General features: G+C 38.3%; 1 protein-coding gene across 1 annotated transcript in view; it reads right to left on the bottom strand.

Annotated features, from left to right (window-relative positions):
* Nucleotides 1-109: 109 nt before the first annotated feature.
* Nucleotides 110-12,561, bottom strand: part of LOC107574004 (hepatocyte growth factor receptor-like) — a 46,943-nt gene continuing 34,491 nt past the window's right edge. The window contains exons 9-12 of the mRNA XM_016260475.1: nt 9,664-9,828; nt 9,352-9,451; nt 2,633-2,851; nt 110-337 (exon numbers count right to left, since the gene is read on the bottom strand). Of these exons, the coding sequence (XP_016115961.1) occupies nt 125-337; nt 2,633-2,851; nt 9,352-9,451; nt 9,664-9,828 (697 nt within the window). The 3' untranslated portion in view covers nt 110-124. The remainder of the gene's footprint in view (nt 338-2,632; nt 2,852-9,351; nt 9,452-9,663; nt 9,829-12,561) is intronic.

The raw sequence follows: 12,561 nt of genomic DNA, 5'->3' as shown, positions 1-12,561 counted from the left end.
GGTTAATTATTCATATTTCCCCATGAGCTGATTCGCTACACTAAGATCAGAAATAGCTCATGTTTGATATTTTGAGAGTCTGCTGGAACAAGCAGGGCAGAGCTGGCTGGCTGATGAGTGGCTCTTATGCAGGCCGGTCTGGACTGGAGTGGTCTGAAGTGGAGGAGAGAATGAAAGAGTCTCGTACCTCCACCTCCAGCTCTTTGGCGGCGGACTGGAGCTCCATGGGTACGGTGCATTCGAGCGTGTTGCCCACCAAAGTGACGCTCTCACAGGTCCGGTTCGAAACTCTCAGCACCTCGCCGTTTTTCACCGCCTCCTGATTCACAGGGGGGACCTGCAGGGGGAAATGAAAGATAAAGAAAGGTTTAAATTGCTGTCTTTAAATTGCCCCATGACTGAGTGTGTATATGGGGCATATAGATTGCGCAGTGTCTACCCCTCTAAACCCAGCCAGCTCTGGTGTACGGAGCAGAGCAGAAGGCAATAAAGACAGCGATTGCATTCCTCACATGACAGCCTGAGCTTTACAGATTGGACACACTCCACTCCTGCACCTGTTACTATACAGCACCGGCCAGCCTGAGATCCAATGCGAACAGACGCACATACACTTACACTTAAGACCCAGCTCCCTGAGGAGATCACATCTATTCACAAAAAGCAAATGATCACTACTTAAAAATGTGGGAATTGTTTTAGATAATCAGCAACCGCCAGAATTGTGATATATATAAAGTAGGCATGACACATTCAGGCACGTTTAAAAAGCAATAATAATCTCCAGAAAAAAATGAATGTAATTAGTGGTCGATCTACATGGGATTGAGCGGGGTCAAAAAATCGGACCAAAAGTAAACCTGAAATGTGAAAGTCACATCAATTTTTCACTTTATTTATTTTGCTCCAAAAAAAAAAGTAAAGTAAAATAAAATTTTATATATATATATATATATATATATATAATATGATTTTATATAATTACAAATATAATAATAAAAGAAATTACTACATAAAGAGCAAACGTCCAGGCAAAGTATCCAATACAAGTTTTACACACATACACATACTAGCACACACACACACACACATATGTGACCATAGACCACAAAATCAGTCATAAGGGTCAAGTTTTTGAAATTGAGATTTATATACAATCGTCTGAAAGCTGAATAAATAAGCTTTCCATTGATGTATGGTTTGTTGGGATAGGACAATATTTGGCCGAGATACATTTAAAATACTATTTGAAAATCTGGAATCTGAGGGTGCCAAAAAATCGAAATATTGAGAAAATCACCTTTAAAGTTGTCCAAATGAAGTTCTTAGCAGTGCATATTAGGCTACTTATCAAAAATTACGTTTTTGATATATTTACGGTAGGAATTTAGGAAATTTACAAAATTTCTTCATGGAACATGATCTTTACCTAATACCCTAATGTTTTTTGGCATAAAAGAAAAATCGATAATTTCGACCCCTATTGTTTGGTATTGTTGGCTATATATATATATATTGCTGAATGTATTTGAATCATTTATTATTCCATGTATTCATTAAATATCTAGTTTTTGTTTTCCACTAATCATTATGTTAATTTTTTTCCTTTCTTACTTTATATACAAACACAGTTTTTGTAATTATACGTCAAAAGCTTGCAAAATTATGCATAAATTTTTTGCAAGTAGGAACATATTTACTGCAGAAAACTATTAACCTGCCACATATTTCACCACTCAACATGTCTGCTTTTGTATATTTGATGCAATATATATTTTGTATATTTGACACACTCACACACACACACACATATATATATATATATATATATGTGTGTGTGTGTGTGTGTGTGTAAAATATAATAAATAATACATTGATAAATAAATTATTTCATTTTCATTTTAAATAATATGATTTTGTATAATTAAAATAATAATAATAAAAAAACTAAACTTACAAAAAAGCTAACTTCCAGGCAAACTCTCCATTGGCACCAGTAACACTCACAATCTCTGACATTTTGATAAACCCCTTGAGCGTCAGCAGTGCTGCCAAGTGCAATTTTATTTCCCTAAAGAAGGCCTTAAGTATCAAGCAGCAAAATCTAAACAAACAGACTGCATGGGAATGAAAGTGCATGATCTGAGTGATAGGGCAGTTTAATGACAATTAAGCTAAACTGAGCCTGCTGTTGTGCCCATTATTGAATATATAGTGGCTTTAAATGAGACTGAGAGGTACACAAAGCTTAGTGTGTCTGTGTGTGCGTATCTTCCCGAGAGGGGTACAGAGGGATTTGATGCTGAGGTCTCGCATGGGAAGAAAAAGTGGAATCTCACGCGACCCCTCTCACCCCTCCTCTTCACAACAGCTGCGTTTGACTATTGAGTGGCAGTTTCAGGAAAAAAAAGTCTACTCTTATATTTCATTGTTAAAAATGCTGGGTTTTTTCACCAGCCTACCCTCACCAGGGCAAAGGATCTCACAGTCAATGTGTCAGAGGCTGTAACCTTCAGGGGACAAGAACAATGTGAAAGATGGAGGTGCACGATGGGAAACAAACGAAACTTCCTGTTTTGTTTCCTTCCAACTCAATGAGAAATGTGAATCACTCTGCGTATGCGTGTCTCACCTTAATCTCCAGAATGCTCTTGTTGCCTCTCGGTGTAACTGTGGGCTTCTGAAACTCCTCAAACTTGGGGTCTTCAACATACAGTAGGTCATACTGATCAGTGGAGAAACCATCTAACACGAAGGTCATTTTTGTGGCAACTGGAGGCTGAACACTGAGGCCTTTCAGGGAGGGTGTGATACAAAGGATATTTCGCTTATCCTCATCATGACTGCAGGTCTAGGCACAGAAAAAGACAAACACAAATATTAGCCATCTCTGTCATTACAATTGTGCCAAGTCAATGCTGAGGCATGTTAGATTCTTTTGTGTGGCCAAATCACTTTATCTTTTATTTGTTTAGGAGCACGGCATCTTCATATGTAAGATTTACATTTACATTTAGTAATTTAGCAGACGCTTTTATCCAAAGTGACTTACAAATGAGGACAATAGAAGCAATCAAAACTAACAAAAGAGCAACAATATGTAAGTGCAAATGACAAGTCTCGGTTAGCCTAACGCAGTACACATAGCAAGGTATTTAAAAAATCACATGGTCCTAAGTATTCAGACCCTACATGCACCATAAACACACACCATGTTCAGTTTGGTCTTAATTATTGCCACAAAGTTTGGTTTTACTTTTCTTAGTTTGGGCTTAAACTAACAGAAAACATTTGCTGTTATTTTGGTGTTGCTAATAATTTCCACTCTGTTCTTATCAAAATTTTTCTTATCAAAAAATAACAAACTTAAAAAATGTGTTTAAAATGAATTTCGTTTTGTGAGGAGAACTGTTAAGGAAAAATAATATAACCCAATTTTAAGTTCATCATGGTGAAGTTGGACATTCTGGCGGTGATTGTAAGAATGATAAATGCATGTTGATGTCATATAATATTGTCTTGAATAAAATATGCCTATTTTCCGATGTTTCTCTTTCTTTTTGGCATTATCGCCTGTGTAGACACATGATGGTAAGTTTAATTTCTTAATTATAACAATTGCAGCGTTGTTTTTAAACTTGTAGGCAAGCTATAACGTATTTGATATTTATCATGTATGACTAAAATCAAGCAGGGATTAAAAACGAATTCTGAGCAAAAACGTTAAGGTTTTTTTTCTTTCTTTCTGATAGCCTACTAGTTCGGAGGTCTCTTTTGGCCCGTTTTTAACTAAATAAAAATAACTGCTTTATTTATTTAGAAGCATGGTAATTTAGATTTAATTTTTGTATTGTAATTTTTATTTTATTAATCAAAATACAACGCCCACAAAATAATATTCAGTGTTGGGCTGCCGAATCTCCGAACGCGTGCATGTTGAGGGGCGAGCTGAGATATAGTACTATAATGTCTTAAGCCGTTTGCAACAAAACTTTAGTTTTGTTGCAAGTGAATTAAGAATTTATAGTGCTATATATCAGCTTAATTAAACATAATTATATTGTATACACGGTATAAAAAATCTGCAAAAATATTGCACTGAAATGTGCGCTGATAGTGCGTATTTTAATTATACTTGTCATGTTAGAGGTTTTTCATCATTATGCAGTCTGTTTAAACTGGCTCTCACTGTGGTTCGCTGGAGTCCCAAAGCTTAGAAATGGCTTTATAACCTTTTTCAGACTGATAGATCTCAATTACTTTTTCTCATTTGTTTCTGAATTTCTTTGGATCTCGGCATGATGTCTAGCTTTTGAGGATCTTTTGGTCTACTTCACTTTGTCAGGCAGGTCCTATTTAAGAGATTTCTTGATTGCGAACAGGTGTGGCAGTAATCAGGCCTGGGTGTGGCTAGAGAAATTGAACTCAGGTGTGATAAACCACAGTTTTAACAGGGGGGCAAACACTTCTTCACACAGGGCCATGTAGTTTTGGATTTTGTTTTCCCTTAATAATAAAAACCTTCATTTAAAAACTGCATGTTGTGTTTACTTGTGTTATCTTTGACTAATATTTAAATTAGTTTGATGATCTGAAACATTAAAGTGTGACAAACATGCAAAAAATAAGAAATCAGGAAGGGGGCCAACACTTTTTCACACCACTGTATATATATACACACATATGTACACACACAAGGCTTTAGTATTTAACCAGGGGCCAAGTTTTCTCAGCGGTCAGGAGTGATTACATGACTGAGAATATTTAAGTTCAGAGGCTTTCTGATATTTCCATAATTATTTTCATCATAATGAATTTATGAAAATGACAACTTTTGAATTCCTTAAAGCCTTCATTTGAAATGTGAAGCAATAAAAAAAAATCATGCACTACACATTCACTACTGTTCAACAGTTTGGGGTCAAACAGTATTTTGTAGGTTTTTGAAAGAAGTCTCTTTTGTTCACTGCATTTATTTGATCAGAAAAAATACAGTAAAAACAGTAATACTGTGAAATATTTTTATAATTTAAAATATTAAATTAAAAAAATAAAATATTTTCTATTTTAATATATTTTAAAATGTAATTTATTCTTGTATTGGCAATGCAAAATTTTCAGCATCATTAATCCAGTCTTCAGAGATCCTTCACATGATCCTTCAGAAATCATTCTAATATGCTGATTTGCATTTCTTATTATTATGGATGTTGAAATCATTTGTTTAGTTTACTATTTTTGTTGAAACAGTAGATTTTTGTTCAGGGATCTTCAGGAAAGTTCAAAGGAACAGCATTTATTTGAAATAGAAATGTTTTGTAACATCCTTACTGTCACTTTTGATCACTTTAATGTGCACTTGCTGAATAAAAGTATTAATTTCTGAAAAAAAATCAAATCATATAGACCCCAAACCTTTAAACGGTGTATATAACCTTTTCGAACCAGATGTGAGACCCATTATCTTGCATAGCATTCATCACAAACTTTAAGGCCAGTGGACAAGGAGCCTTTGTGAGATTGAAGACCTGACTAAGTGCAATTATGCATGAGTTACAACCCGAAGACTTTACATGCCAGCTGTGGCTCCAGCCCTGCCAGGTCTTGCCACACACCATTGTCATTCCACATTATAACACCACCACAACTGCCCATTTTACAGCACGCCTGTCATTTGCACGTCACCGCTGTTTAATTAGCTGTCCTCAAGTGAACGTTCCACTTCATAAAGCATAACCCTAGAGCAAGAGACACATTCAAATTGTTCGATGCCATTATTTATGAACATAAGGCATCTGAGTCGCTCTGCTCCAAGACTTCTATCCAGCAAACCTGGGTCTCCCTCTGCACACTTGGCAGGTTAACAATGCTCTAGAGTCTAAAAACAACTTAAAGTCATTCTGACTTCACATAAGTGAGTTAAATCCCGAGTACAGTTTAGGTCACAGTAAATATTTTCAATCTCATAAAAGCGTTTGATGTTTCATATTGCCAAAAAGGCAATAAAGGCCATGACCTGGGAGCTTGCATAAAGATCAGACTCTGAAACAAATTTAGAGAGAATGCATGAAGATAAATAACTTTTTAACCAAAAACTGATTGCTATTACTCACTGTTCACTGTAGGCAATATCTTCCCTGTCAACATCTTCCCTTCACTCATGTTCTGTGTTGCGCAATATTCCAGATGGGAAACAAAAATACAGCTCCTAAGCATCATCGCTGAGGACAGCGAACTATGAAAAAGTCCATGCAAATGAACACACATCTTGTATATTTGACTAGCAACTCTTTGCATATTTAGAGATCTGAGGACTCATCTGCTGAGACTATTCAAATAGTTGTAAAGCAGTTTGGCTTGGTGTGCTCCTCAACAAACACAACATTTAATTGTTTAGAATGGATCAAGTATCTCAAAGGGCTTAAAGGGGGGTTGGATAACAGCTGCTAAAGAAAGCAGCCAAAGGAGGATGGGAGACACCGAAAACACTTCAAATTGGTGTTTGGGGAATAGATATTCTCATTGGGAGTTAAAGTGATGTTGTATTGCAGGATTTGGATGGGAAATTCTCTTATAGGTGTTTCAGCTCTGATATAACCGTCGTTGATGGTTCCTTTCGATGTGAACTTTTAAAGGGGGTAAAGATAAGGAAGGAACGGGAACTTTCACGATATTATGAGGCAAAATGGAGTAAGGTGTCAGTAAGAACATACTAAGATGAGAAAACCAGACTTTGGTTTGCATTAAGAGGGATCTGGCATGAAAAGTACCCTCTTTGAATCCCCAAAACAGGTGTTGTTCTTGCTAGAAACCCCACTGTGGTGTCTGGAGCATATTAGAGTCCTGTTAACACCCCTCACTTCCCATAGGCAAGTCTTGGGCAAAGTAAAACTTGAACATGACCCTTGGTTAGAAACATCTAGAAAACTTGGCCAAGAAGATGCCATACCCCTAAACACATAAAACCCCTCTCAGGTTCGCTCCTGGACAGTGCCAATTGCCAGCGACAAGCTGCAGCCTGTAAAAATGCTTTTCATGTTGGTGGGAAAGGCGAGATCGGTTGATCCCCAGATTTAGCAGAGATCTCAGAACTAGATATTCAAGAATGCTCTTGAGATTTCATCCATTTTTCCTGAGCCACCACAATTTGCCTTGGTTCTTAACGCTCCTTCATTTGGCCCGCAGAGCTTGATTGCAAGAGGAACTGAAATGCAACTGATGGAAGGATTCACAGTGTTCTCGAGAAATTGAGATCAGTGTTCGCTTTTCTTTCATTTCAGGCCTGTCAGCAGCTAGACGGTGAATGCAGCCCGCAAGAAACCTGAGCTACTGACCGCGTTTCTGTTTCCGCCATCATTGATCGAACCTCAGCGTAACAGATGACAGCTCAACTTGGGTTACACAGCTGTAGTCTGTGTGATTGAGGAAAAAGCTGACAGAAGACAGGAAGTATTCCACCACAATGCTCCCCAATAAAAGTGAGAGGGGGAAAACAATAAACCTCTTGTGCTTCACAAATTAAGACAAGAATATTGTCCCGAACCCCACTGTTTATAAAGAAGAATTTACAGGCTGACAGCTGCGGGACCATCTTAAATCATTTGAAAGGATAGCCTGCGTTTCAAGCAGTCTCTGCTCAAAAGGTGGAAATAGTTTTCTTTCAAGTGAGCTCAAAATCATTGACAAACTCAAAGTGCATTATTTAAAGGGGTCATATGATGCGATTGAAATTTTTCCTTTCTCTTTGGAGTGTTACAAGTTCTTGGTGCATAAAGAAGATCTGTAAAGTTGCAAAGACTAAAGTCTCAAATCCAAAGAGATATTCTTTATAAAAGTTAAGAGTCAGCCACGCCTACCTAAAATGGCTCATTCTAACACGCCCCCACATATCTACGCCACCCAAATGTTCACACAAAGAAAGAAGGCGTAACTTTTATTCTCGCTGTAGTATTGTTGCCGCCGCCGCCATGTCGTGAAGACACTGTGTGCTTCGTTGTGAAAGCGAAACTACTTTGTTTGGCCTTCCAAAAGAGGACGATATCGCTTCGTCATGCCTGGAGCTGATCCGTGCTGGTCGCTGAGGAAATACTTCAACTTCGCGCTGTTGATCGCCGGATCGGCTTTCACCGTGGACGAAGAGGAGTCCAGCCCGGGGTCGTCACATGTGGTTGCCGCAGGTAAGGGACGTAACATTTCCATCACACGCTTGAGGAATTCGGCCAATCACAAAGCACTGGATAGCTGGCCAATCAGAGCACACCTCGCTTTTTCAGACCGATGAGCTTTGTAAAAATCGATGCGTTTCAGAAAGGCGGGGCATAGAGGAGAAACAATAATGTACAGTATGTGGAAAATAATGTGTTTTTTTAACCTTAAACCCCATAAACACATTTCATTACACCGAATACACAAAATAATGTTCTTTTTAGCAGCATCATATGACCCCTTTAAAATGGCCTACTTGGTATTAAGTACAAAATATTTGATCTTTGAGACAAATCAGTGAGATATTTATCTTCAGTACCCTGATGTTTGAGGAGGGAAACTGTAAGTTGAGTGGAAATGAAGACGTACAATCAAAATGATGATGTGAGTAAGTACGAGCCCCATTTTGGACTATGACGGGACTTGTATGCTTAAGATTAGATAGCATTGTTCGCATGCACTGTACCACTGCACGACCACACTCCACCCCCACAGAAATCAGATAAGGGGAAACTGTGTGTAAATGAGTATTTGTCTGGTCCCATTGAGAGAGGAGCAGATCAGGTCAACCACAGCTCTCAGGAGATGAGGTGTGGAAATGTTTCCAAATGGATGAAGAAACTTGGATAGACAAAAAATTAGATACATTACGATTTAAAAACTAGAAATGAAAGTGTTGCCAAATAGATGAAGAAACTTAGATGAAAAATGAGATGCATATATAAAACAAAAGAATAAAAATGGTAAATAATTTAGACTATAAAAAAATACTAGAAAAAAATGTGGAGTTTCAAATTAATGAAGAAACTCTGATAGATGAACAATAACACTCATTATATATCAAATAAACTAAATTTAAAATCTAAAAATGTTGATGTGTTTTCAAATGGATCAAGAAACTTGAGAAAAAACAAGACACTAGTAAATCCTAATTTAAAAGTTTTTTTTGTTAAAGTTATAATCATATCGAGAACATTGTGTGTGATTTTTCCATTTCCTCTTCACAACTGCAATTCTGAAACATTGCTTCCTTTATTTCTCATATCTGCTTTTGTGTTCAGTGGGGTTAATGATAATAGCATGCCTGTGACATGGTAGAGGAGGTATTTAATGTCTCGACACTCTGTGTTGGCCATCTAGACTCACCACTTGGAAGACTTTGCCCTCTGTGGCGGCAGTGAGAACCATCTGAGGTTGGAGGGCTGAGTGGAGGTAGAAACCATTGACTGTCACCGTGCTTCCTCCGCTATGGACACACATGCACAAAACAGAAGAACTTGCTGTTAAATGCACATTGATTTACTCTTCCAGTTTAACCCCAACTTCAACTACATTTAAAGTAGCTGTTTGCCTCTTTAAGAAAAATCGCTTTATGTATTCCCCAATTGTAAGTTGCTTTGGATAAAAGCATCTGCAAAATGACTAAATGTAAATGTAAATGTCGGCGGCAGGGCTGACCTGATGAAGGAATGCTTGGGCTGGACGCTGGAGATGTGTGGATTCTCGTTGTAGGTGTAGCTGACAGGAGCTTCACGAATCACTCCATCAATGTGCAGCTGAACCTTGTGTTGGGACGGTGATGGCTGAGGGGGTGTCCGACATGTCAACATTGTGGCTGAAATACTGCAGAAATGCACACAGAAAATCACACACATAGAAAATGGTTTGAATAGACACATACATGTATGCGTGACAGTGGTGATTGGCTCATGCACAAATCTCTCTTTTTCACTTCCATTTATTGGAAAAATGTCTAAGATGCTGAACATTTTCTGACTTTTAGTAGATTTGTAAAGAAAAATTAAACATATTTTATTTAAAACCAGAAATTAAATGTTGGTGTGTTTTAAATGGATGAATAAAAAATTTAATATATTACATATAATATATATATATATACAGTATATATATATAATATATATATATATATATATATATACAGTATATTTAAAATTAATTCAATGTAAAACTACAAATTGAAGAATAAAAAATATATATAAAATTTAAATTAATTTAAAAACTACAATTTAAAGAAAAAAAATGTGAAGTGTTTTCAAATTGACAGATGAAAACTGAGAAATACTGTATATTAGGGATGCGGTATCGGGCCTGATACTGAGCTCCTGTACTCGTACTCGTACTCGTTAAAACGCCCCGATACCAAACGCCGATACCACACAGCATGTGATAAGTGCCATATTCAGACAATGAAACAGGACAACAGAACAACAGACAGCAGAATGGAGTTATTAGAGATTAAGGATGTCTACGAAGTATATGTATGCAATGAATATAATGTTAAACATTCAGTATTAACGCCTGTATAGCTGATGTGCGCGAGTTGATAAGCAAAGCGCGCTGAGTGGATTGAGCGTGCGGCAGAGCAGATGCGCGAGCTTGTCGAATGAATATACCTTTCTCACAGACATCACTGGAAAGTTCGTAGTTCGGTCGGATACGTCAAAGAAACACCGACAACAGAACAACAGGCAGCAGAAAGGAGTTAAGGATGTCTACTACAAAGTATATGTATGCAATGAATATAATGTTAAACATTCAGTATTAACGCCTGTATAGCTGATGTGCGCGAGTTGATAAGCAAAGCGCGCTGAGTGGATTGAGCGTGCGGCAGAGCAGATGCGCGAGCTTGTCGAATGAATATACCTTTCTCACAGACATCACTGGAAAGTTCGTAGTTCGGTCGGATACGTCAAAAACAGGTAAGTAAAACAATGCACAAGTTACTTAACGGTAGGGAGAGAGAGAGAATGCACGCGCAATTCTGTTGTGTGATCTTTGATTTTCACTCACTTAGCACACGCATCATTTGGATTAAAACTAAATCGTAAAAATAAGACCATTTATAGGGGCATTCACTATAAACGTCATTTATTTTTAACCTTAGGCATACACGACTTTCTGGCGAAAGTGAATCTAGCAGCTTGTGTGAAATGCGCTAGTCTGTACTATTCTGCATCAGTACAAATACGTGCACGCGTTGCGCGTTTTGCTTGCTTGAGTGTTTCTGCATTATATGAGTGGCTTTGGAATATAAACCGCAGCACGTTTCAGATGAAAAAACGCGACTTCTATTTCTGAAAATATCACAGTTAGGAGATTTATAACGAGTGGTTCCCTGCATTATTATAGCAAAGTGCGTGATTACAGTACTAAGCCGCTGCAATGGAGCAGCTCTAATACTATTAAATTAAAGATGATGTACCATAGAGCAAAAAATTAACAGTGAAAGTAACAAAAACTTTTAAGTGTGAAAATAACAGAAGGAAATACAGTGAAACCAAAAATGATTCAGAGAACAGATATAATTGATATTTTTTAACTAGTGGGTGCAGGACACTATAGTTCATTTATGTAAGTGAGGATAGCAAAATAAAGTAAACTGTGACCAATTATACCCAAAATTTCTTCATACAGTGGACTACCAGTAAAACTGATACAAATTTGGGACCAAAAATTATTCAGACCGAGCCTGGGGGAAAAAAAACTAAAGTTCAGGTTTGCATGAAGCTGGGTGACAGAATGCCCAGGAGACTACAGGCTGTGCTGAGTTAAACTTCACTAGCCACACGCAGGCCTGATTACTGCCAGACCTGTTGAATCAAGAAATCACTTAAATAGAACCTGTCTGACAAAGTAAAGCATGCTTAAAGAGCAACACATCATGCCGTGATCTAAAGAAATTCAAGAACAGATGAGAAACAAAACAGTTGACATGTATCAGTCTGGAAAGGGTTATAAAGCCATTTCTAAGGCTTTGGGACTCCAGCGAACCATGGTCAGAGCCATTATCCACAAATGGAGAAAACTTGGAACAGTGGTGAACCTTCCCAGGAGTGGGAATAGCCCGCTAGCATCGCCAGCGTGGTTGCCGCTAATCTCGCTTACATTACTAATACTCTATTCACACACATTACCATTGTTTTACTCACTGTTACTTGCTTTAATGGCGGATGTGTGTCTACCTTTGAGTGCAGGTGAGGACACGTTCAAGCTGCATTTGGTGCAGCTCGAGCTGGAGGCCGTGGAGAAGCAGATCCGTGACCTGTTGGAGAGGCAGACCCAGTTGAGAGATTGGAGAGCCGCGCTGGAATCATCTCAGGCTGACGCTCACAAGTCAGAGGTAAGTATACAGCGCGCTGCTAACTCTCCCACCACCTCTACTCTGTGTGTTTCTCTGCACAGGCCCGGTACACCCAGGATGCGATCTTCCCAGATGTCCTTCACACCGGCGCCAGGACACCACGGACCCTGGGTGCAGCCGCAGCGGAAGACGCGAGCCAGGTCCCGGGCGACAACCTCCCCCTCCACCGCCTCCGGTCTTCGAGATCTCCCCCC

Source organism: Sinocyclocheilus grahami, unplaced genomic scaffold (assembly GCF_001515645.1).
Source record: "Sinocyclocheilus grahami isolate Dianchi unplaced genomic scaffold, SAMN03320097.WGS_v1.1 scaffold2088.1, whole genome shotgun sequence".
In the NCBI taxonomy this organism is placed as follows: domain Eukaryota; kingdom Metazoa; phylum Chordata; class Actinopteri; order Cypriniformes; family Cyprinidae; genus Sinocyclocheilus; species Sinocyclocheilus grahami.
The sequence above is the reverse complement of the archived record's forward strand: the minus strand, read 5'-3'. Positions and strand labels throughout refer to the sequence as shown.